Source organism: Eurosta solidaginis, chromosome 2, assembly GCF_040869045.1.
Source record: "Eurosta solidaginis isolate ZX-2024a chromosome 2, ASM4086904v1, whole genome shotgun sequence".
Taxonomy (NCBI): Eukaryota; Metazoa; Arthropoda; class Insecta; order Diptera; family Tephritidae; genus Eurosta; species Eurosta solidaginis.
Window position 1 is genome coordinate 215,445,287 of NC_090320.1, and position 25,704 is coordinate 215,470,990.

Sequence of the window (25,704 nt, forward strand, 5' to 3'; positions counted from 1 at the left end):
ACTTAAAAGCTCTCAGCAACAGCTTTCATTTGATATCCATAATATACACACATTCTAGGGGTATCCGGGTCCATGTTTTGGCCTATATCTCGAGACCCTAGTCACCCAGCGGTGTAAAACTTACTCTGTACTGAAGCATACATCAACAGCTTTCATTTGATATACATAATATACACACATTCTAGGGGTATCCGAGTCCATGTTTTGGCCTATATCTCGAGACCCTAGTCACCCAGCGGTGTAAAACTTACTCTGTAGTAAAGCATACATCAACAGCTTTCATTTTATATCCATAATACACACATTCTAGGGATATCCGGGTCCATGTTTTGGCCTATATCTCGAGACCCTAGGCACCCAGCGGTGTAAAACTTACTCTGTACTAAAGCATACATCAACAGCTTCAATTTGATAACCATAATCTTAAAACACATTCTAGAGGTATCCGGGTCCATGTTTTGGCCTATATCTCGAGACCCTAGTCACCCAGCGGTGTAAAACTTACCCTGTACTAAATCAAACATCAGCAGCTTCAATTTGATACCCATAATGTAAAAACACATCCTAGTGTTACCCTGATCCACGTTTTGGCCTATATTTCGAGACCCTAGTCACCAGTAGGTATGAAAACTACCCTGTACTAAAGCACTGATCAACAGCTTCAATTTGATACTTATAATGTAAAAACACTATCTAGGCGTTACCGGGCCCACGTGTTGGGTTATATCTCGAGACCCTAGTCACCCAGGGGTATGAAAATTACCCTCTACTAAAGCACTCATCAACAGCTTTCATTTGTTATCCATATTCTATAAACACATTCTAGGGTACCCGGGTCCACGTTTTGGCCTATATCTCGAGGCCCCAGTTACCCAGGGTTATGAAAATTAGCCTCTACTAAAGCACTCATCAACAGCTTTCCTTTGTCATCCATATTGTATAAACACATTCTAGGGGTACCCGGGTCCACGTTTTGGGCTATATCTCGAGACCCTAGCCTCCCAGTTTATCCTGTACTATAGCACTCATCAACAGCTTTCATTTGATATCCATATTGTTTAAACACATTCCAGGGGTACCCGGGTTCACGTTTTGGGCTATATCTCGAGACCCTAGCCTCCCAGCGGTATGAAAAATAGATGTTGGCCGATTCTCAGGCCTACCCAATATGCTCATAAAATTTCATGAGAATCGGTAAGGCTTTTTGGAGGAGTACGGAAGCGAACATTGTGACACGAGAATTTTATATATAAGATTTTAAACTTATATTTAAGAATTCATGAGCTTAACACCGGCTTATAATAATTGAATTTCAATTATTATATTTTCTAAGAGAAACTGAAAAGAAAGAAACATTTACTGGCATATTGCGATGGACCATTTCGAAAACCGCCAACGTAATTATCATCAGGCAATTTTGTAATGTTATCAAAGGTTTCACCGGGATTCGAACCGTGAATCACATGGTGAAAATGCAGTAGCCTATAACCACTAGGCCATCCTGCTGGTATTTGTTTTCTTGCTTAATTCAGTTTTTCTTATTTCTACACTAACAATGTCTCAATTGTGTTGTTTTCTTGCTTAATTCAGTTTTTCTTATTTCTACACTAACAATGTCTCAATTGTGTTGTTAGTGTAGAAATGAGAAAAACTGAATTAAGCAAGAAAACAAATACCAGCAGGATGGCCTAGTGGTTAAAGGCTACTGCATTTTCACCATGTGATTCACGGTTCGAATCCCGGTGAAACCTTTGATAAAATTACAAAATTGCCTGATGATGATTACGTTGGCGGTTTTCGAAATGGTCCATCGCAATATGCCAGTAAATGTTTCTTTCTTTTCAGTTTCTCTTAGAAAATATAATAATTGAAATTCAATTATTATAAGCCGGTGTTAAGCTCATGAATTCTTAAATATAAGTATAAACTGAACACACCATTAAACAAACATACTTATATAAGATTTTAAAATAAACAGTTTTTGTAGGAAAATCCTTATATCTGAAGGAAAACTGCATTTTACCGGCTCAAGTTCATTAGTTGTAGCCTCTGTACCCTTTTTTACTTCTTTTTAACGAAAATGAGCTCAGAATAGCACCATATCTGTATTAATGCGCAGCCTTATAACCACACAAAGCAAGCAACAACAGCGTTTCAAGTGGGTATGTAATATTCGGTTTCATCCGAACTTTAGACTTTCTTACTTGTTTTCAATACTTTTGCAAACTATGCTTTTCGAATGCATTTTTTATACACTCTTAGGAGTTTTTGTCTGAACATGAAAAGAAATCAAAAAATCTTCTTTTTCTTAGATCATATGTATGTACCTAAATGTTAGCGCATGCGGAGCCAAAGACCACTCGAATGGGTTATGTATCCAATTGTGCGAATCCTGAGGCTCTACAACAACGGAAATACTTCTATTTCGGCCACAAAAAAGAAATATGCATCACATTTTTCTTATATTTTCAGTGTTTCTGATTTTGTCTTTATTTATATAATATAACTCATTAAAACTGACATACGTAAGTTATAGGATTATTTTAAAGATGTCCTGTATTGTTAACTTTTTAATATCAAATTTATTTTACTTCTGTACTTCTCCATATATGTCGACATTAAAATCAAAAGCATTGTCAAGTTCACTTTCGTAATGCAGCGTAAAAGAAGTATGACCGGGCCCACCGCTTATCAATTTAACCTCTCCACCATTTCCACTATTATCGGTCGCTTCGACACGCGTAATTTTAATAGGGTTTTCTATATTCTATTAAAGAAAATATGTGAAAGAAAATCAGAAATATTAATTTTAATCCACCATTTTCACAACTCACAAGCGATTTTCACAATTTCATTAATATACAAACCTGTTCATAACTATAATCCCCAGATGTCTTGCAAAACAATTTCTTTTCAGCAACAATGCGCTTACAGTCAAACTTCGTTTCATTTTCTTGATATTTACCGAATGAGAAATAATCATTAGCACCTGCTACAAGCGCAATTAATGCTAAAAACATTAATACGAAAAATGATTTCATGTTTTTTTTTATTTTTTGGACGTCCTAATTTAAATTTTATGCGCACAATTAAGTATTTTTAACTTGCAACTGCGAAATTCAAATACAAACTGCCCGCATGAGACAATTTTCACTTGGCTTGATATATTTCAGATGGTTTTAAATATTTTATCGCTACTATTTTTTAAACATGTTTACATATTTTGGGCATTCTTTTTAAATAGGCTAAGTCGATTTACGAAAAGTTCTCTACTTTTTTCAGGGGTTTATTAGAATTATTTGCTTAAAGTTCCAGCTGCAAAATTAAAATAAGTCTAACGTGAATTCCGACTCAGCTAAAAAAGTAGTGTTCTCAATTGAGTGCCAATCTACTTGAAGAATTATTGTTAGTTTTTGTTATGAAACCAAAACATTTGCCTACAATCTGAAATGATGAAAGACAAGACGGGACTATTTTAGCTGGATGATTACGAAATTCAAAATAATTGTATTATTATTTTAATATTTCATAATTTATTTTATTTTTAAATTTAATTTTGTTTTGTTTCATTTTATTTTATTTAGTTTTATTTTCCTTTTATTTATTTTATTTTCACTTTATCTTATTTTATATAATTTTATTTTATTTTGTTTATTTTATTTTATTCTGTTTTTTTTTTTTTAATTTTTTTACTTTATTTATTTAATTTTATTTCAATTTACTTTGTTTTACTTTATTTAATTTAATTTTATTTAATTTTTTTTTATTTTATTTTATATTATTTTATTTTATCTTATTTTATTTTATCTTATTTTATTTTATTTTGTTTTATTTTATTTTATTTTATTTTATTTTATTTTATTTATTTTATTTTATATTATTTTATCTTATTTTATTTTATTTTATTGTATTCAATTTATTATTTTTTTTTTTAATTTGTTGCATTCTTTGCAATTTTATTTTATTTTATTTCTCTTTATTTTATTTAAATTTATTGTATTCTGTTTTATTTTGTTTTTTTTTACTTAATTTTATTTCATTTTATTTTATTTTTTTTATGGAATTTTATTTTTTTCATCTTAGTTTACTCGTTCTCTTTATAACACCTTAAAAATTTTCAGTTTGGAAAGAGATCCTCTGCATAAAAAGCACTCTCATTTTGCAGTGGAAGACCCGAATTTGGGATTGCACACCTTTTAAATACTTCAGAAATCAGTTGAGAATTTAAAGCAAACTTAATGGGTAATACAAAGAAACGAAAGAAAAAGTATTCAAGGCTTAAGACGTTTAAACAGAGGCAGAAGGAATCCCGTGCTAACTACCAAAACGGATTGTAAATGTTACAGTGCGGAAAGCACTTTAAACAGGAAAGGCTTACCAAAGTCGGCTAATCTGACGAACGATGTATATCTCGAATTCGATGCTTAATATCTAGAAATAAACTAGCATCAAGGCAGGGGTTACCAGTAGATGGTTTGTTTTAAAATCAACTGGCTTTAAGCTATCTCTCCTCAGCCTTCGCTAAGTCAACGTACCAGGTTTAAGACTAGAAATGTAAATATATGCTTTAGTTCCCTTTTTAGTTTTATTAGAACATCCCTTCTGCAAGTCAGAGGCGTTGGATCTTTTCATCTTAAGCGTTTTATGAACCAGAACCAGAAGTTTAACGATTTATCCAGCCTGCAGTGTCTTTTAAAGCATGAATAATAGCTTAAAACTCAATGGCTGGTTCGCAATCTTTATAAATTGTATGTATTCCTTAACCTTAAGTGGCGCATCCTTGTAGAATAAAATATCAAGGTAAGATTACCCGAATGTTTTGGCAGAGCAACATTTTATCGCCGAGGCTGCCGAAGTAGTACCTGAATGTACTTATATCGGAGCACATCTGATTCACGAACCCTAAAGAGCAACCTAGACATACCGGTTAAGGTCTCCTTAATCTACGTGGAGCATTTTGGTCAGTATAAAAACTATAAATGCGTTATGTTTCAGGACAATACCAATTACAACTTTGCACGTCACAACCGACGAAGGCAAAAAAAGTTAAAATGTTGGTCCTCTATAATATGTTAGGAATCAGTGCATTTATCACATTTCTGTCTAAGCCAACTTAAGCCATTTTAACAAATTGCCGCATACAAGTATCTATTTATTAACCCAAGCAATTGTTCAAATAAATGTCTTTGTTAGGTAGCAGAATGCCTCAGCGGTGGCAGTGAAAATGTGTAAGATAATAAATTATATGCAACTAAATAATGATTAAATATTTAATTTTTATCTTTAAACTTTCTCTTTTTCTGCAAATTACACTGAAATTAATTGGATGATCAGGCGATGAAAAAAAACTTATTTTTATCAATTTCCTCTTAGAAAAACAAGTGGCATTATAATTTTAAGTGATTCATTTTATTTCACAGTATGGCGAATCATTTTTACTTGTCTGAGTATATTTGTTTTTATCTAGAAAAACTCAAAACATTTATGTATCATTAATATTTGTACATTTTGTTTATACCTATCTAGATATGTATGTCTTATTAAACAAAGTAATTTCAATATTATTATACCCAGCGTGACCTTGTGCTCAAGGGTATTGGAGATAGATTCCTTCCTTAGATAAAATTATCTGAATCGAAAAATATTTTAATTAAGCTATTTGCGTCCAGAATATTTTGGCATTGAAAATGGCCAAAATGGAAAATAGCCGCGCCCATTTTTTCGATATCGAAAATCGATCGCAAGATTCCACTCGATCATTTTCAATATCGAAAATTTCGAAAAATGGAAAAATGGGACACCTGATTAATAAATACTGGCGGAATGATGAAACAAACAACTCGATTACCTTTATAACGCAAAAATGAAATTGAGTAAAATTTTTATAAATGGCACCGCCTACATTGAAGAGAAGAAAATTTGAAAGTGTTATAAGTCATGAATCAGAAGCCGTTAGTATCACTTTGGAATTTTCCATTCTTGCTTTTTTATTTAGATCTGAGAAAAGCTCGTAAGCGACCATGCCGACATTTAAACAAAACGTTGATTTTAGTTTAAACCATTACAAAATTGGCAATACATTTATGGCACGTACTACATTACCATTATATATATTTAGCGTAAAGTACGATGGTTAAAAAAAAAACTTTTAATGGCAGCGCTCTTTTTAATTAAGCCCTTCATTATAGCTTCTGACGGAAGACGATATTTGGGTATATGTACGTAGGTAGTGTGCTTCATACCATTTAGTCTTGAGACATTTCTCTTGAAATGTATCCTTAATATATATACATATATAATAAGAACACGCTGGGTATATAATGTTCGGTTTCGCCCAAACTGAGACTTCCTTATTTGTTTTTGTATGAGCGCAGTTACTAGTTGAACATTTTGAAAAAATTATTGTTTTTCAAATTTAATATGAATCTCAAATTACAAAAACCATTTATGGAAAGGCGAGTCCAACTTCTAGCGCAATATTAAAGAATTTCACATGTTATTGTTAGATTTGAAAATTTTATTTTCCTTCAAGGTTCTTCCCAAGGAAAACATTTTAATAAAGCGAAAAAAATTTTGGCTACTATCTTTGTGAATTCATATTCATGAATTCTATTCATCCATTGCCATACCTACCTGTCAAATAATAGATGACAGGGAGAATGGCTGTCGCGAATGGCCAGAGATTGGAAGAACGGTTTGTTTTTTGCTCGCGTTTATTAAATTGAAGTGCCATAAATCACCCATTTGTGTTTCGAAACAGCTTTTCTTTTAAATGTGTATACAGAAAATCAGACTAGATATTGATTTTCATTTCTAAAATCTAGTTATTAGATAAAATATGAGTAGCCAGTTAAGCAAACATTTTGAAATATGTAAATAATGCAATATACCAGTCGTATACAAAAATGTTTGAAAACCACTATTGAGATAATGGTATAAGTAATCCAACAGCGATTGAACAGGTGATCCAGGCTGTTAACTATTGTGAACGTTTTCTTCAAACATTCGCCACTTGTATGAATTCACAATGGCTACTATTTTGCTTCAGTTATTTTACAAATAATTAAATTAAAAAAATTTAAATATAGAAATCAATTGCAGTTCGTTAGTCTCGCTATACTAACCGTTTCCCATCAAAGAATTGACAAAGAAAAACGTATAGTAAAATAAATGAATCACGTAAACAGCGCGCTGCCAAAACGTCCCTTAAAAATAAAAAAAAATAAAAACAACTACTTAGAAAATAAAATGGGCAATCATTCTATAAAACTACTTATGCTATAAATAGAACAATCCTAACGAAATTTGGTACCAGAATTGTTTTTAAACAAAAAGTATAATAAAAAATCAATATAGTTATAAAAAGAAGGAAATTTAAAAGCTTTGCAAGCTGCAAATGGGAAGCCGTTAGTATCACTTTGCAATTTTGCGTCAATTTTTTTTCTAAGTTGCTTGAAGCAGCAAATTTAGCAATATATTTATGACTTGTTACTTCATACCAATCATGATATGGTAGAGCATTTAAAAGAAAAATCCTACATTGTCCTAGTCCTCTCCTTTTAGTTAAGATCTTCACAAAACTTTTAATATCAAAGTCGAGCAAGCGTTCCAACTTAACGATATTTGGTTCTATAATCAACTATTTTATGTAGCTGCTAACGGAAGACGATACTTGTATATGTGTAGGTAGTATGTTTCAGCTTTCATATCATTTAATGTTCTTGATATTTCTCTTTGAATGTATCCATAATATATATATATATATGAGACGACCGCTGGGTATATACTCTTCAGTTTCGCCCGAACTTCCAACCTATTCCTTGTTTGCCATTACTATTGTTATCATGTATTTTTTCTTAATTGAAACAATTTTTTGATTAGAATAGAAAACAGAAATAATGATAACAGGGCCATGAGCTCGATTTGGACCACGTCAACATTTAAATAAAAAAACAGCTAGGCGCTATTTTTAATTAGTTTGCATAGCTGTTAATATTTCAGCTTCAAGCTAAAGTTTCGCAGCGCTGCGTAAATCAATTGGCAAGAACGAGAATAGAAGTAGAAATAATGAAGACAAACAAACAACCGCTGTGATAGCTGAATGATTATAGCAGCGGCGCCTAAACGTTGCCGATGAAGGAATTTAGCAGTTCCCGAAATAGATCTATACAATGAGCTTTGGCAGTTGTCTAAATTTTTTCTTTCTTATATTCTAATTTAAAAAATGTTTTCATTTAGGAAAAATTTTATCATAACACTAGCAGACCCGGCAGACGTTGTTCTGCCCTAAATTTGTATATCTGCATACATTTTAATAAGCTTTTTCCGTCTAACTCTGCCCTACCCCTCTACACTTTTTCCTAATCTCTTTATTCACTCCTCCCTCCGTCTTTTTCGCTTCATCTCCATCTTCGTCTCATTCTATCTCTTTCTCAGTCTCCTTCTCTCTTTTCTCTTCTCTCAAGTTTTTCTCATTCTTCTTCATCTCTTATTGTCAGTCCAAGAGGGTGTTATGTATTTTGTTCCAGTCCCATTCCGAGTCTCAGTGCCAGTCCCACTCCGAGTCTCAGTCCCAGTCCTAGTCCTAATCCCAGCCCCAGTCCGTCTCTATTATACTTCCCGGAAAAAAGCATCGTAAATACTAATATAGGCAAATTTATATACGAAATTTCGGTCAAATCGAATAGGACGTATGCAAATAAGTATGTGGGTATTATTAATTCATGTCTTTATTTCGTTTTCGCATGCATATTTATCAGTTTTGCCAGGTTGATGCGACGAAATCGAATATCACAATGAACTTCAGAGCTCTCAGCAACAGCCCTCATTTGATATCCATAATATACACACATTTTGGTCTATATTTCGAGACCATAGTCACTCAGCGGTGTAAAACTTTCTCTGTATTATAGCACACATCAACAGCATCAATTTGATACCCATAATTTAAAAACACATTCTAGGTGTATCCGGGTCCATGTTTTGGCCTATATCTCGAGACCTTAGGCACCCAGCGGTGTAAAACTTACTCTGTACTAAATCATACATCCACAGCTTCAATTTGATACCCATAATGTAAAAACACATTCTAGGTGTATCCGGGTCCACGTTTTGGGCTATATCTCGAGACCTTATCCTCCCAGTTGTATGAAAATTATCCTGTACTATAGCACTCATCAACAGCTTTCATTTGATATCCATATTGTATAAACACATTCTAGGGGTACCCGGGTCCATGTTTTGGGCTATATCTCGAGACCCTAGCCTCCCAGTTGTATGAAAAATATCCTGTACTATAGCACTCATCAACAGCTTTCATTTGATATCCATATTGTATAAACACATTCTAGGGGTACCCGAGTCCACGTTTTGGGCTATATCTCGAGACCCTAGCCTCGCAGTTGTATGAAAATTATCCTGTACTATTGCACTCATCAACAGCTTTCATTTGATATCCATATTGTATGAAGTTGTATGAAAATTATCCTGCACTATAGCACTCATCAACAGTTTTCATTTGATATCCATATTGTATAAACACATTCTAGGGGTACCCGGGTCCACGTTTTGGGCTATATATCGAGACCCTAGCCTCCCAGTTGTATGAAAATTATCCTGTACTATAGCACTCATCAACAGTTTTCATTTGACATCCATATTGTATAAACACATTCTAGGGGTATCCGGGTCCTACGTTTTGGCCTATATCTCGAGACCCTAGTCACCCAGGGGTATGGAAATTATCCTGTACTATAGTACTCATCAACAGTTTTCATTTGACATCCATATTGTATAAACACATTCTAGGGGTATCCGGGTCCTACGTTTTGGCCTATATCTCGAGACCCTAGTCACCCAGGGGTATGAAAATTATCCTGCACTATAGTACTCGTCAACAGATTTCATTTGCTATCTATATTGTATAAACACATTCTAGGGTACCCGGGTCCACGTTTTGATCTCAAGACCCTAGACACGTAGCGAAAAAAGGTAGACGTTGGCCGATTCTCAGACCTACCAAATATGCTCACAAAATTTCATGAGAATCGGTTCAGCCGTTTCGGAGGAGTTCAGCCTCTAAAACCGTGACAGAAGAATTTTATATATTAGATAAATAATTATAAAATAATTATTGTTAGGCCTTGGGCTCGATTCGAACCCGCGATCTTACAAATCGGTAGGCCGATATAACAACAAAAAGTTTTTAAATAAAATAAGATATTTATGTTTGTTTGTTTTAATGATGTGTTCAATTTATACTTATTATTAAGAATTCATGAGCTTAACACCGGCTTATAATAAATGAATATTCAATTATTATGTTTTTCTAAGAGAAACTGAAAAGAAAGAAAGAAACATTTACTGGCATATTGCGATGGTACCATTTCAAAAACCGCCACGAATTCATCGTCAGGCAATTTCGTAATGTTATCAAAGGTTTTTTTCTTTCTTTTCAGTTTCTCTTAGAAAAACATAATAATTGAATATTCAATTATTATAAGCCGGTGTTAAGCTCATGAATTCTTAATAACAAGTATAAATTGAACACACCATTAAAACAAACAAATATAAATATGTAAAACTGAGCCCGAGTTTACAAAGCTTCTCATTCGCAAAGAAAACGAAATTTTACAAAAACAAATATATATACACAAATTAATAGAGGCAGAATGTCTCAGTTGTGTTGTTAGTGTAGAAATAAGATAAAATGAATTAAGCAAGGAGACAAATACAAGCAGGATAGCCTAGTGGTTAAGGCAACTGCAGTTTCACCTTGTGATTCGCGGTTCGAATCTCGGTGAAACCTTTGATAACATTACGAAATTGCCTGACAATGAATTCGTGGCGGCTTTCGAAATGGTACCATCGCAATATGCCAGTAAATGTTTCCTTCTTTCTTTTCAGTTTCTCTTAGAAAAACATAAAAATTGAATAAGATAAAATAAAATAAAATAAAATTGAATTAAAGAAAATAAAATAAAATTAAATTAAATTAAACTAAATTAAATTAAATTAAATTAATTAAATTATTTTATAAGCTCGAGGCCTTATCCAAATAAAACACAATGTTATACTTTATATTTGTATTTCGATATTTCGACTTCCGTCTGAAGTCATCATCAGGACTGTGAAACAAAAACAATAATTATAACATTTTAAAAAATGCAGCATAAAACAAATACCACTTATGCAATTGAGTATGTTAGACGACAAACCATATGTGAAAAATTAAGAACTTTGGAGACAAATAATCATACATAAATATAAACAATATTTTAAAGCACCGTAAATGTAAACAAAATTTTTGCAAAAACAAAAGTACATTGAGTGGCTAAGAGTACGACATACAAGCAAACATATATAAATATATCATCTCATTTTCTTATTGTTGTGGGAGAGATCTTTCTACCGTGCAATGTTGTTGCCTTAAAACTAAGTCCCGATACACATGTGCGGCCAGTGTCCGCATTAAAATTCATTCTAGTACTATTAGGGATGTTCGCTATATGAAGCATTTCCAAAGTAAATCGTTTATTATAATTTCTCTCCTCATGTAAAATAGCTACATTATCGAAGTCTGGATAATGCCCCGTATCTTTACAATGGGCTGACAAGGCCGTCTTATTTTCCGAATAATTGTTTCTTAACTTAATATTAGATCTGTGAGCGGAAATCCTTTTCTTGAGTTGTAATATTGTTGTCCCCACATATACCTTGTCGCATACGTGGGACCCGTCACCATTACACGGAGTTCTATAAACCACGTCGGATTTCTCATGCTTCGGTATTTTATCTTTTGTACTGCTGTAGACCTGTCTAAAGGTGTGTTTATATGTCGATGCTATTTGGTATTTTTCCCAATTGTAAAGCTTTGAGTATTTTATTCGATTCGTTACGCCCGGGACATGTACTACTGATTTATATATTTTATCTCCCGAAGTTTGTCTAGTTCAACCTGAGCATTTTATTAATAATTATGATTAAATTAAATTAAATAAAATTAAATAAAGTAAAATAAAATAAAATTAAATAAAATAAAATACAATTGTTGGGGATTTTCCAATAAAAACACCACCAGTCAGGATTTACAAGAATGAACGTGCGATTCTGTGAACCTTTTATTTCAAACTCTTAACTCAACTAATATGAATGTCAAGACAAAACAAAATAGGCAAAATACAAGTTGCCACATCATTGGTATTTATTATACGCATTGTTACATTAACAGGGTTGCTTATAAAACTAGTGTATTTTCAAAACCCCTCCTCAGTGCGTATATTATTCATATATACTTAACAATTTGACAAAATTCATATGTTTCGTTTTTGACAATTTCTTGGTTAAAACATCGGCAATCATGCTATCTGTTGATACGTACTCTAATTTGATATCGCCTCTTTCAACAACCTCTCTTACAAAATGTTATCTAATGTCGATATATTTCGTCCTAGCATGATGCACCGGATTCTTTGCTAGATGTTGCGCACTAATATTGTCTCCGTACAATATCGTTACCGTTTTACTATCACCGCATCCAATTTCAATAATTATGCGTCTAAGATGCAGTGTCTCTTTCGTCGCTGATGACATTGCCATATATTCGGCCTCTGTGCTACTTAATGCCACACAATCTTGGTTCTCTGATTTCCTAGAAATTGCGCCGCCTGCTAGGAAAAATACGTATCCTGTATAGGATCTATGGTCAATTCTATTACTACCCCAATCCGCATCTTCATAACCCTGGAGTGCCTGACCACATGCTCTATAATGTAGCTTCATGTTGATCGTAGATGCTAGGTACCTTAGCACATGCTTGATACTCGCCAAATGCTCACTATGTGGATCCCTGTTCCGTTGTGCCAACTTTTCCGTCGAATGAAATATGTCCGGCCTTGTTGATAACACCAGCCACATTAACGCCCCGATTGTAGACTGATATTACGTCTGGTCTACTTTCGTACATTTTTCATTATCCAGCATCCAAAGGAGTCGCTGCTGGCCTACATGACTCAATACTATGATGCTTTAGCAAATCTTTAATGTACTGCGACTGTCCAACTGTAATATTTCCCAGCTCTACTTCGCGCTCAATTTGCATGCCCAGGACCAGTTTGAGAGGACCCTTGTCCACACATTCAAATTTATCAGAAATGTTTGCCTTTACCCTAGTCATGACTTTCTTTGACTGACATGCTAAAAGTATATCATCGACATAAACAAGTATTAAAAAAAAATTACCATCAATATCTTGGCCATATGAGCATTCCTCGCCCTCACAGCGACTTGCAGTTCCATTCTCTACCGCTCTGCTTTAACCCATAGATTGCTTTGATCAACCTGAGAACCTTTTTGTTTTTGTTGCTTAATACCCTTTTGGCTGTCTCATGTAAAATTCATCATTAAGTTCACTATTGAGGTATGCGGTGCATACATCCATTTGATGTAAATGCATTTTCAGCTCCACCGCCAATGCCAAAACCAGCCTAATTGTTCCAAAACGAATATTTGTGAACATAATTTTTTATAATTTTATTTTTTTTTTATTTAATTTACGCCAAACTGCTGCGAACATCCCTTCGCAACCAAACGAGCCTTATAACGTTCGATGTTACCGTGCATATCTCTTTTTAAGCTATATACCCACTAGCAGCCGATAGCCGATTGACCCGCTGGCATATCAACTAGCGACCACGTCTTATTTGCTGTTAGAGACTTATGCTCACGCTCCATTTCCTCTCTCCGTGAAGCTGCTTGCTCACTAGCCATTGCTTCTTCATATGTTTCCGGCACCACCACCTCGGTTGCCTGCATAGCATTCAAAATGTTCCCCGCCTTACCTGTAAGAATTTTGGTAGGTCTCCATGGTCTGCGCTTCTCTTCGCGCTTATTTAATCATCGCCACTGCTGCTACTATTGCAGTCATCATCCTCGTTGACATCATTACAATCATTGTCATTTACTACCACGTTGTTGTTAGATACATGTTCAGCTAAACTACTCATTCCGTTCAAAAAATCAAATAATATCTGATCATTGCCACTGTTTACCACGCTACTGTCCGCTATATGCTCTTTGCTACACACTTCCACCATGTTTGTCTCATTAAACAGCACATCACGTCTTCACAAACGAATATCCCACCATTCGATATTGCTTACCTTTTGCTTGCAATTTATTATATTGCATCTTATTTAGCGCGACCGCAATAGAACCAAAAAGCCTCAAATGCTTCACCGAGGGTTTTTTACCACACCAGGCCTCATATGGTGTTATGCCGTCTAATGCTTTCGTTGGCGCATACGCTGCAGTAGCCGTGCCATGTCAATTAACGTACGATTAGCTCTCTCCGCCGCACCATTCTGCCACAACGAAAGCAAGTAATATTTTTTTGTTTGCTTACCAGTATATCCACTGCCTTTTGGTTTCTTTTCGATGCCTTGCGCCGACTTCGCTGCATATGCTTGCTGCGCGCCACTATCAACCTTCGTGTGTGTCATTGCTTACCCGGCGTTCGCTTTTTCTAGAAGCTTCATCTTCAGAATTTCCACCGTTGGTAGCGCGTCCCTTGTCTCCATTGCGATGACGAAGTTCTCATACGCTTTACGTAGACTCGATAATAAAATTATAACGATAAGTTCATCATTTAACGTAATGCCGGCCTCTGCGAACTTGTCCATGACAGTTGTGAAATTTTTTAGGTACACCGACATTTTTTTACCCTCAGCCTTCCTGACTGGACCACTCGGCTGGTAAACATCTTTAAGCCGATTCCATGCTTCTGCCGTCGATGCGCAATGCTTCAAATAATTTAACTGTGATGGCTTACAACTCAATGTGATCATGGCTTGCGCCTTTTCGTCCTGCGCAATCCACGCTGCCGCGCGTCACCTTCTGACTTTGGTGTTGCACCCGACGCCACCTTGACAGCTCCGCATGCACCACGAATCAAAATTGCCGTCATCCAATTTTTCAATTCGGTACATTGCAATCATTGTGAGTTTTTTTATTTGAAACCATTTATCAATCAATTACACAGTTTTCATTGCGGGTCTGGGCCCATAACCTTTTGTTGGGGATTTACCAAAAAAAACACCACCAGTCAGGATTTACAAGAATGAACGTGCGATTCTGTGAACGTTTTATTTCAAACTCTTAACTCAAATAATACAAATGTTAAGACAAAACAAAAAAGGCAAAATAAAAGTTGCCACATCAGTGGTATTTATCATGATTCAATTACAAGGGGTTCCGGATGTAGATATTTTTAAAATGTGACACTCCGCACTCATGGTTGTTTTTAAGAAGGAGAGGAAAAACGAGAAGAATTTAATCCCGTTTTCAAAAAAGTAATAAAATTTTACAAAAATGTATGGATAGAAGTTATTAATATTATTTTAAAGTAGCATAAAATATCTGACGAAGGTAATAAATTTAATGCCCAGTTTTTCAAAATTTTATGTTATTGAACAAAGTCGCAAGGTTAAACTCTAGTCAACTTTAACTGGAGTTTAAACTCGCACTGAAAAACCCGGCACAGTGTTGAATTACCTATAAGCGGTTTTCTATGTTCCACTCGCCTTTGTCGTTGCATCTTCTCTATGCGCTTAATATTAGCAATACCAAGTAAAATAAAACACGGGGTTTTAGTCAAAGTTTCTCGAGAAAAACCTCCTTTAATACCTTCTCTACAAACTCTAAGTTCAAATTGTTTAAATGATCGCCACTTGCCCACGCCCTACGCCTAGCAATCCATCCATATCCATTTCACTGTCGGAACTGTCAAATGAGCTATCAGACTCATCGCGCATGCCAAAGCGGTTGCTCAAAATGCCACATTTTGAAACACCAGCGACATCCACTACGCTTTCATTAGCAGCATCGCGTTCTGCTTGTAGACCTATTGTCGGTCGCCGCGTCCGCCGTCCACTACGTGAAGTCGCTGTGCCTGGTAGTTTATTAGGCTTACGCCCTCCCGCAACCTCTTCCATAAAACCACCATACGATCTTCTATTTTTTAACATTAAATCCTCATCACGTATGTAGCGAATATCAGCATCCCAACCAAAATTTCGATGTCTTAACACACCACTACCATAAAGCTCGGCTTCACCACCATCATCATCTTCTATGAGACCTTCCGGTATGAAGGATATCGACGACTCCTGTGGCTTTTGTAGTAGTGGCGAGGTCATAGGTGAGCTGCAATTCATACGCGCGTGCTTCATATTGCACAATGCAGGCGTTTGCAATATTGTTGAAATAACTCTTCCAGCTCCTTCTCGCATTCTTCGAATTCTGGCATGGCGATCAGCTCTTGGGGTGACACCCACCCGGTCTCTCAACTATAAGAATAATGTACAAACAAACAAAAAATCACTAGCACAAAAATGTCTTTTTCAAGGATTCCCCCACTAGCACTAGCTCAGCTCTATGTATAATTCGGGGATTCCCGCAAAAGAGTCTGACGCTGTCGTGGGCGATTCCCCGTCACATACTCGTGATCTTTGACGACAGTTAGAAACATAAATGCTGTTTTGTGTAGATTAAAAAGATTGATTGATTCATAAGGAATTTTTTTTTTTTTTTTATAAGACGCGATAACCTCCGAAGAGATCTAAGGCCGAGCTTCTCTTCCAATTTGCGTCGTTCTCCTCTTGATTTTCCCTACAAATTGGCCGGACGGGACCTACATGTTTTATGCCGACTCCGAACGGCATCTGCAAGGCAGATAAGTTTTCACTGAGAGCTTTTCATGGCAGAAATACACCCGGAGCGCTTGCCAAACACTGCCGAGGGGCGACCCCGCTTAGAAAAATTTTCTTCCAATTGAAAAATCTTATTTCTAAAATTTTGATGTTGCTTTGCCCGGGGTGTGAACCCAGGGCCTACGGTGTGGTAGGCGGAGCACGCTACCATCACACCACGGTGGCCGCCATGATGGAGAATACTACTCTAAAAATAAAGGCAATTTTTTGTAATTAGTAAAACTAGTCAAAGTATGATGTAGTGTTGAAAGAACACATGATGAAATTGGAGGAAGATAAAGCTTCAAAAGTATCATATTTGTCACCAGATATACAGAATGAATTCAGTAATGTTCTATCAAACCATGTGAAAACTAAGCTTGTCAACGAAATTAAATCAGCGATATATTTTGGTATCATGTTTGATAGCACACCCGACATTTCACATATTGACCAAATGTCTGAAGTGATACGTTATGTGAAAATAGAAAATAGGAAAGTGGAAGTCGAAGAAGCATTCCTTGGATTTTTCCTTTGCAAGGAAAAAAAAGCCGCTGATCTAAGCGATGAAATTCTTGAGAAGCTTAAGACAGACGATTTAGATATTATGTTGTGTCGTTCCCAAGGCTATGACAATGCTGCTGTTATGAGCGGCGTGCACGGAGGAGTACAGTCCATTATTAAAACAAAAAACAATAAAGCAATTTTTATTGGGTGTATTGATCACTCGATTAATTTGTGTGGTCTACATTCATTTGCCCAAAATGTATCATGCGTTACATTTTTTGGAACGGTAGACGATTTTTTCTTTTTTTCCGCCTCCACTAGCCGTTGGGAAGTGCTTATGAAACAAAGCAAATTATCTGTTAAAAGACTCTCAACAACGCGTTAGAGTGCTCATTACCGTACATTAAAAGGACGAGAAGAGAATTTTGCAGGACTTGTAGACGCAATTGAGGAGTTGTGTGATGGACGAGAAAATGTAGACACCAGAGGTGCTGCACAAAACCTCATGCCTGCTGTGTGTAATTACTCTTTTTATACTCAGCGTGCTTTGCACACAGAGTATATTAACTTTGATTGGATAACGGTTGGTTGTACAGGTATAAAGGAATAGAATTGATATAGACTTCCATATATCAAAATCATCAGTATCGAAAAAAAATTGATTGAACCATGTCCGTCCGTCCGTCCGCCTGTCCGTTAACACGATAACTTGAGTAAATATTGATATATCTTCACCAAATTTGGTACATGAGCTTATCTGCATTGAATATGAGCGAATTCGGAGGATAACCGCGCCCACTTTTTATATATATAACATTTTGGAAAACACAAAAAACTTGAATATTTAGTAAATAATATACCTAGAATGTTGAAATTTGACGTGTGGACTGATATTGAGACTCTTGATAAAAATTTGAAAAAAAAAAATTTTTTTAAATGGGCGTGGTACCGCCCACTTGTGATATAATCAATTTTACAAATATTATTAATCATAAATCAAAAATCGTTAAACGTATCGTTACAAAATTCGGCAAAGAAGTTGCTTTTACCATAAGGAATGCTTTGAAGAAAAATTAACGAAATCGGTTAAGAACCAAGTCCACTTTTATATAAAAGATTTTTAAAAGGGTCGTGGACGAATAAAATAATCTATATCTTTGCAAAAAAGAGCTTTATATCAATGGTATTTTTTCCTCAGTGCATTTATAACAATAAATAGGAAAAACTTCAAATTTTAAAAAATGGGCGTGGTACCGCCCCTAGCAATTATCTATGTTTCGGGAGCCATAACTCGAAGAAAAATTAACGGATCGTAACAAAATTGGGTACACAAATTTTCCCTATAGCAGGAAATATTCCTAGAGAAAATGGACGATATCGGTTAAAGACCACGCCCACTTTTATATAAAAGATTTTTAAAAGAGTCGTAGACGAAAATAATAAGCTATATCTTAGCGAAAAAGAGCTTTGTATCAAATGAATTTTACTTTCTAAATTGAATTATAACATTAAATTGGAAAACACTAAAAGTTTTGAAAATGGGTGTGGCACCGCCCCTTTTATGACTAAGCAACCTTCTATGTTTCGGGAGCCGTATCTCGAAGAAAAATTAACATATCGTAATGAAATTGTATACACATATTTCCCTTATAGCAGAAAATATGTCTAGTAAAAATGGACGGGATCGGTCAAAGACCACGGCAACTTAGATATAAAATAAGTTTAAAAGGGTCGTAGATTAGAATAATAAGCTATAACTTAGCAAAAAATAGTTTTGAATCAATGATATTTCACTTATCAAGTTTTACTCTAAGAGGAAATGGGGAGACACGGTGACACGTGTTATGTAGAAAAGTAATTTGTCTGAAATGAAATGTACAATTGACGCTCACGCTGAGTATATAATGTTCGGTTACACCCGAACTTAGACACCTTTACTTGTTTATGTTATCTTTTCTTCTGGTATGATGTTCTTCGGGAAATAAATGCTGCACAGATTGCATTGCAAAGTAGAGGCTTGACTGGTGATGAAACCGCTACAAAAATAGAGACTAAGATATTCTAACAGAAAAACGACTTCGACGTAAAAAACGAATGGTTGCTGTGATGGCCAGCGATGCAGGACTCACACTGAAAGAGGAACTTCAAAAAGATATGTTGGAATGTCTTGACCTATTCAGAGTTGAACTCCAAACAAGATCGAAGTCTCTTCAACATGTAGCTTCATTGCTCGAGATCGTACAAACTAATGCTTTGCTTTTGGCGAATACTGAAGAACTGAAATTAGCTACATCTAAATTTAATGCTTTTTATGATGAGGTCCCAGAAACCGAATTACTTTTGGAGATACCAGGACTGCGAAGACACTTAAAAGCCGCTAATGTTACGGTTACTGACTGGGTGTCTCTAGATTTTTTAAAGTTTATTGTAGAAGGAGATTTTACAGAATCTCTTCCTAATCTTATGATTGTACTTAAATTGTTCATGACGGTTTGCGTGTCCTTAGTTTCATGTGAGAGAAGTTTCAGTAAATTAAAATTAATAAAAAAAACAATTTGCAGGCAACAATGACCCAATCGCGACTTAGCAATCTTGGTATATTAGCCATCGAATACGAGGCAATACAACATATACATATCGATGAAGGTAATTTCTGAGTTTGCAGCTGTCAAAGCTAGAAAGAAGAAACTTTAATTGTATAACAATTCCTTTTCTGTCTTAGTTATTATTGTGTTTTATTATTTCTTCAATATTATAAATAATAAATGATCCATGACCTTTATCATATACAATTTATTGCTTTTACTTTCGATGGGGTGACACCACCAACTTCCGCACCGGGTGCCACCCAAGGTACCTAGGTCAGTGATTCTAAACAGGAAAAATTAGTTGGATCGTAATTTTTGCTCAATTTTGTCAACTCGAGGCCAACAGTTTTTCCACTGTGGAAATGACTACACAAATCTTGTTTTTTTGACAAAAAAAACTCGGTTAAATTAACCATATTGCGGTAAATTTTACTGAATATCTGTTAATTCAAAAACAACAAAACTGAATTGTAAATAAAATAATTAAAAAAAATTTTTTAAGTTAAACGGTTTTATTGAAAACAATACTTACATGAAATACTAATAATACGAAAAGCTAGAAAATAATTAGGTAGGTCCTAGGTACTAGTCATCACACTCCTTATCAATCTAGGGCGTTGATCAGACAATTAAATAAAAGCGTTGGGCGCGTGAAATTTCTTAAAATGTGAGGCGTAGCATAACCTGATTAAGGTTCAGTTGGTCTTATATATGACTATCAATAGAAATATGACGCGTCCAACGCTTTTATTTAATTGTCTGATCAACGCCCTAGATTGATAAGGAATGTGATGACTAGTACCTAGGACCTACATAATTATTTTCTAGCTTTTCGTATTATTATTATTTCATGTAAGTATTGTTTTCAATAAAACCGTTTAAATTACAAATTTTTTTTTAATTATTTTATTTTCAAGTTTTTAGTCTTTATTTAATTGCCTATTATTTCTCATTCTATTTTGTTCATTTAGTGACTCATTATTACAAGGACTCTTTCCTGAAAATTTGTTACAACCTAAGTCCTCAATACATAATCCGTCCAAAGACTTTACTCGCCTCTGCGCCACGTATGCTTGTCCCTTCTCCAACTCCAAAATATATTGATGTCACTTCTACTGGACTGTATGCAATATTTGTTCCAAATATGAGCCAAATCGGGCATCATAGGTCGCTTTCTATTCATGTATGTATTATGTGTTCCAAATATGGACCAAATCAAATCGGACCACAAATACGATTTTTGTGAATATCTCGATCCTTGCGCCACCTAGCGGCGATTTTTTGTGATAGGTCGCTTTCTATCCTTGTATGTATTATGTGTTCCAAGCATGAGCCAAATCGGACCACAAATACGATTTTTGGGAATATCTCGATCCTTGCGCCACCTAGCGGCGATTTTTTTTATAAGTCGCTTTTTATTCTTGCATGTATTATGTGTTCCAAATATGAGCCAAATCGGACCACAAATACGATTTTTGTGAATATCTCGATCCATGCGCCACCTAGCGGCAATATTTTTTTACATGCCAATTTCTATTCTTGCATGTATTATGTGTTCCAAATATGAGCCAAATCGGACCACAAATACGATTTTTGTGAATATCTCGATCCATGCGCCACCCAGCGGCGATTTTTTTTCACAGGTCGATTTCTATTCTTGCATGTATTATGTGTTCCAAATATGAGCCAAATCGGACCACAAATGCGAATTTTGCGAATATCTCGATCCATGCGCCACCTAGCGGCGATTTTTTTCACAGGTCGATTTCTATTCTTGCATGTATTATGTGTTCCAAATATGAGCCAAATCGGACCACAAATGCGAATTGTGCGAATATCTCGATCCTTGCGCCACCTAGCGGCGATTTTTTTCTTATTATTGCATTGTCATCGGGTTCTGAACTATATTCCAAGTTTCAAGTTTGTAGCTTATCGGGAAGTTACTTAAATTTCAATTACAAGATTCGTTCACAACGGCCGTGCATGCGGCCGTGCAGCCTGTCAACTCAAGCTAAATAAAACCGTTTAAAAAAACCGATGTGCAAATTTTTACTAAATGTGACTGTTTATGGTTTCGTGTGCGATACGTTTCGCTTAAGGCATCGAATACCGGGAATCCCGTAATCTAATCCCCGGATTTCTAGCCATTTCACCATACCGAAATCTCGGACTTACATATATCATAATCCCGGGATTTCGGGGTTTCTTCAGGGTCTCATATTGCAAATTTAAATAACTTTAGTATATGATTTTTGTCCCTATTTTTATACTCAGCTGAGCCGAGCTCACAGAGTATATTAACTTTGTTCGCATAACGGTAATCCGTAACGGCATAAACTAATCGAGATAGATATAGACTTCTATATATCAAAATGATCTGGGCGAAAAAAGAGATTTATTTAGCCATGTCCGTCCGTCCGTCCGTCCGTCCGCAAACACGATAACTTGGGTAAATTTTGACGTATCTTGATGAAATTTGGTGTGTAGGTTCCTGGGCACTCATCTCAGATCGCTATTTAAAAGAACTAAATCGGACTATAACCACGTCCACTTTTGCGATATCGAAAATTTCGAAAAACCCAAAAAGTGCGATGTTCATTACCAAAGACGGATAAAGCGATGAAACTTGGTAAGTGGGTTGACCTTATGACGTAGAATAGAATATTAGTAAAATTTTGGACAATGGGCGTGGCACCGCCCACTTTAGAAAGAAGGTAATTTGAAAGTTTTGCAAGCCGTAATTTGGCAGTCGTTGAAGATATCATAATGAAATTTGGCAAGAGCGTTACTCCTATTCCTATATGTGTGCTAAATACAAATTAGCAAAATCGGATGACGAACAGGCCCACATTTAAAAAAAAAAATGTTTAAAGTCAAATTTTAACAAAAAATTTAATATCTTTACAGTATATAAGTAAATTATATAAATATATTAGCGTTACCCGACAGACGATGTTCTGGGTCACCCTGGTGCACATTTTGGTCGATATCTCGAAAACGCCTTCACATATACAACTAAGGGCCACTCCCTTTTAAAACCCTCATTAATACCTTTAATTTGATACCCATATCGTACAAACACGTTCTAGAGTAACCCCTGGTCCACCTTTATGGCGATATCTCGAAAAGGCGTCGACCTATAGAACTAAGGTCCACTACCTTTTAAAATACTCATCAATGCCTTTCATTTGATTCCCATATCGTACAAGCACATTCTAGAGTCACCCCTGGTCCACCTTTATGGCTGTATCCCGAAATGGCTTCCACCTATAGTACTATGGCCCACTCCGTTTTAAAATACTCTTTAATGCCTTTCATATGATACCCATGTCATACAAACACATTCCAGGGTTACCCTAGGTTCATTTTCCTACATGGTGATTTTTCCTTATTTTGTCTCCAAAGCTCTCAGCTCAGTATGCAATGTTCGGTTACAACCGAATCTTTTTGTAATTATCTATTTCAAGTAGAGCTTACGATTTCTTCTCGAACACAACCGAGAATTTCGAGACTCGAGAAATCGAGATCTCGGCTAACCGCGAGATTCTCGAATCTCGAAATTCTCGTAAAACTCGCGAGATTCTCGAATCTCGAAATACTCGTTAAGCTCGAGAGCTTCTCGACATAGAATTTAGCCGCTGTAGTAGTATTATATGTAGTCTGTTTTTATACTCAGTTGAGCAGAGCTCACAGAGTATATTAACTTTGATTGGATAACGGTTGGTTGTACAGGTATAAAGGAATCGAGATAGATATAGACTTCCATATATCAGAATCATCAGGATCGAAAAAAATTTGATTGAGCCATGTCCGTCCGTCCGTCCGTTAACACGATAACTTGAGTAAATTTCGAGGTATCTTGATGAAATTTGGTATTTAGGTTCCTGAGCACTCATCTCAGATCGCTATTTAAAATGAACAATATCGGACTATAACCACGCCCACTTTTTTGATATCGAAAATTTCGAAAAACCGAAAAAGTGCGATAATTCATTACCAAAGACGGATAAAGCGATGAAACTTGGTAGGTGAGTTAAACTTATGACGCAGAATAGAAAATTAGTAAAATTTTGGACAATGGGCGTGGCACCGCCCACTTTTAAAAGATAGTAATTTAAAATTTTGCAAACTGTAATTTGGCAGTCTTTGAAGATATCATGATGACATTTGGCAGGAACGTTACTCCTATTACTATATGTATGCTTAATAAAAATTAGCAAAATCGGAGAAAGACTACGCCCACTTCTAAAAACAATTTTTTTTAAGTCAAATTTTAACAAAAAATTTAATATCTTTACAGTATATAAGGAAATTATGTCAACATTCAACTCCAGTAATGATATGGTGCAACAAAATGCAAAAATAAAAGAAAATTTCAAAATGGGCGTGGCTCCGCCCTTTTTCATTTAATTTGTCTAGGATACTTTTAATGCCATAAGTCGAACAAACATTTACCAATTCTTGTGAAATTTGTTAGGGGCTTAGATTCTGGGACGATAACTTATTTCTGTGAAAAAGAGCGAAATCGGTGGAAGCCACGCCCAGTTTTTATACACAGTCGACCGTCTGTCCTTCCGCTCGGCCGTTAACACGATAACCACCTACCATATTAAGTAGAATAAAATGAAAAAGTTCTGCAGGCTGAAATAAAAAACCCTTGAAATCTTGGCAGGAATACTGTTCGTGGTATTATATATATAAATAAATTAGCGGTATCCAACAGATGATGTTCTGGGTCACCCCGGTCCACATTTTGGTCGATATCTGGAAAACGCCTTCACATATACAACTACCACCACTCCCTTTTAAAAGCCTCATTAATACCTTTAATTTGATACCCATATCGTACAAACACATTCTAGAGTCACCCCTGATCCACCTTTATGGCGATATCTCGTAAAGGCGTCCACCTATAGAACTAAGGTCCACTCCCTTTCAAAATGCTCATTAACACCTTTCGTTTGATACCCATATTGTAGAAACGCATTCTAGAGTCACCCCTGGTCCACCTTTATGGCGATATCTCGAAAAGGCGTCCACCTATAGAACTAAGGTCCACTCCTTTTCAAAATGCTCATTAACCCCTTTCATTTGATACCCATATCGTACAAACACATTCTAGAGTCACCCCTGGTCGATTTTTATGGCGATACCTCGAAAAGGTGTCCACCTATAGAACTAAGCCCCACGCCCTTTTGAAATACTCATTAACACCTTTCGTTTGATACCCATATTGTACAAACGCATTCTAGAGTCACTCCTGGTCCACCTTTATGGCGATATCTCGTAAAGGCGTCCACCTATAGAACTGAGCCCCACACCCTTTTGAAATACTCATTAATACCTTTCGTTTGATACCCATATTGTACAAACGCATTCTAGAGTCACCCCTGGTCCACCTTTATAGCGATACCTCGAAAAGGCGTCCACCTATAGAACTAAGCCCCACGCCCTTTTAAAATGCTCATTAACCCCTTTCATTTGATACCCATATCGTACAAACACATTCGCCACCTTTATGGCGATATCTCGAAATGGCGTCCACCTATAGAACTAAGCCCCACGCCCTTTTGAAGCACTCATTAACACCTTTCATTTGATACCCATATCGTACAAACAAATTCTAGAGTCAACCCTCATCCACCTTTATGGCGATATCCCTAAATGGCGTCCACCTATAGAACTATGGCCCACTCCTTCATAAAATACTCTTTAATACCTTTCATTTGACACATGTCATACAAACACATTCCAGGGTTACCCTCGGTTCATTTTCCTACATGGTTACTTTCCCTTATGTTGTTATCATAGCTCTCATCTGAGTATGTAATGCTCGGTTACACCCGAACTTAACCTTCCTTACT

The 25,704-nt window shown here is 35.7% G+C and overlaps 2 protein-coding genes across 2 annotated transcripts in view; both read right to left on the bottom strand.

The window, feature by feature from the left end:
- Positions 1–25,704, bottom strand: part of LOC137240585 (carbohydrate sulfotransferase 11) — a 94,818-nt gene that overhangs the window by 31,075 nt on the left and 38,039 nt on the right. The gene's annotated exons all lie outside the window — the stretch shown is intronic.
- Positions 2,455–3,359, bottom strand: LOC137240584 (uncharacterized). The gene is made up of 2 exons (XM_067767058.1): positions 2,868–3,359; positions 2,455–2,767 (listed from the first exon to the last, which is right to left on the bottom strand). The coding sequence occupies exons 1-2, from the start codon at positions 3,039–3,041 to the stop codon at positions 2,588–2,590; spliced, it is 354 nt and encodes a 117-aa protein (XP_067623159.1). The 5' UTR covers positions 3,042–3,359; the 3' UTR covers positions 2,455–2,587.

What these genes read in the sequence shown, in the direction of transcription:
- LOC137240584 (XM_067767058.1), bottom strand. Translation starts at nt 3,041, where the DNA reads ATGAAATCATTTTTCGTATTAATGTTTTTAGCATTAATTGCGCTTGTA. An exon ending in GGGATTATAGTTATGAACAG is followed by an intron (nt 2,768 to 2,867) that starts GTTTGTATATTA and finishes TTTCTTTAATAG; the next exon opens with AATATAGAAAACCCTATTAA.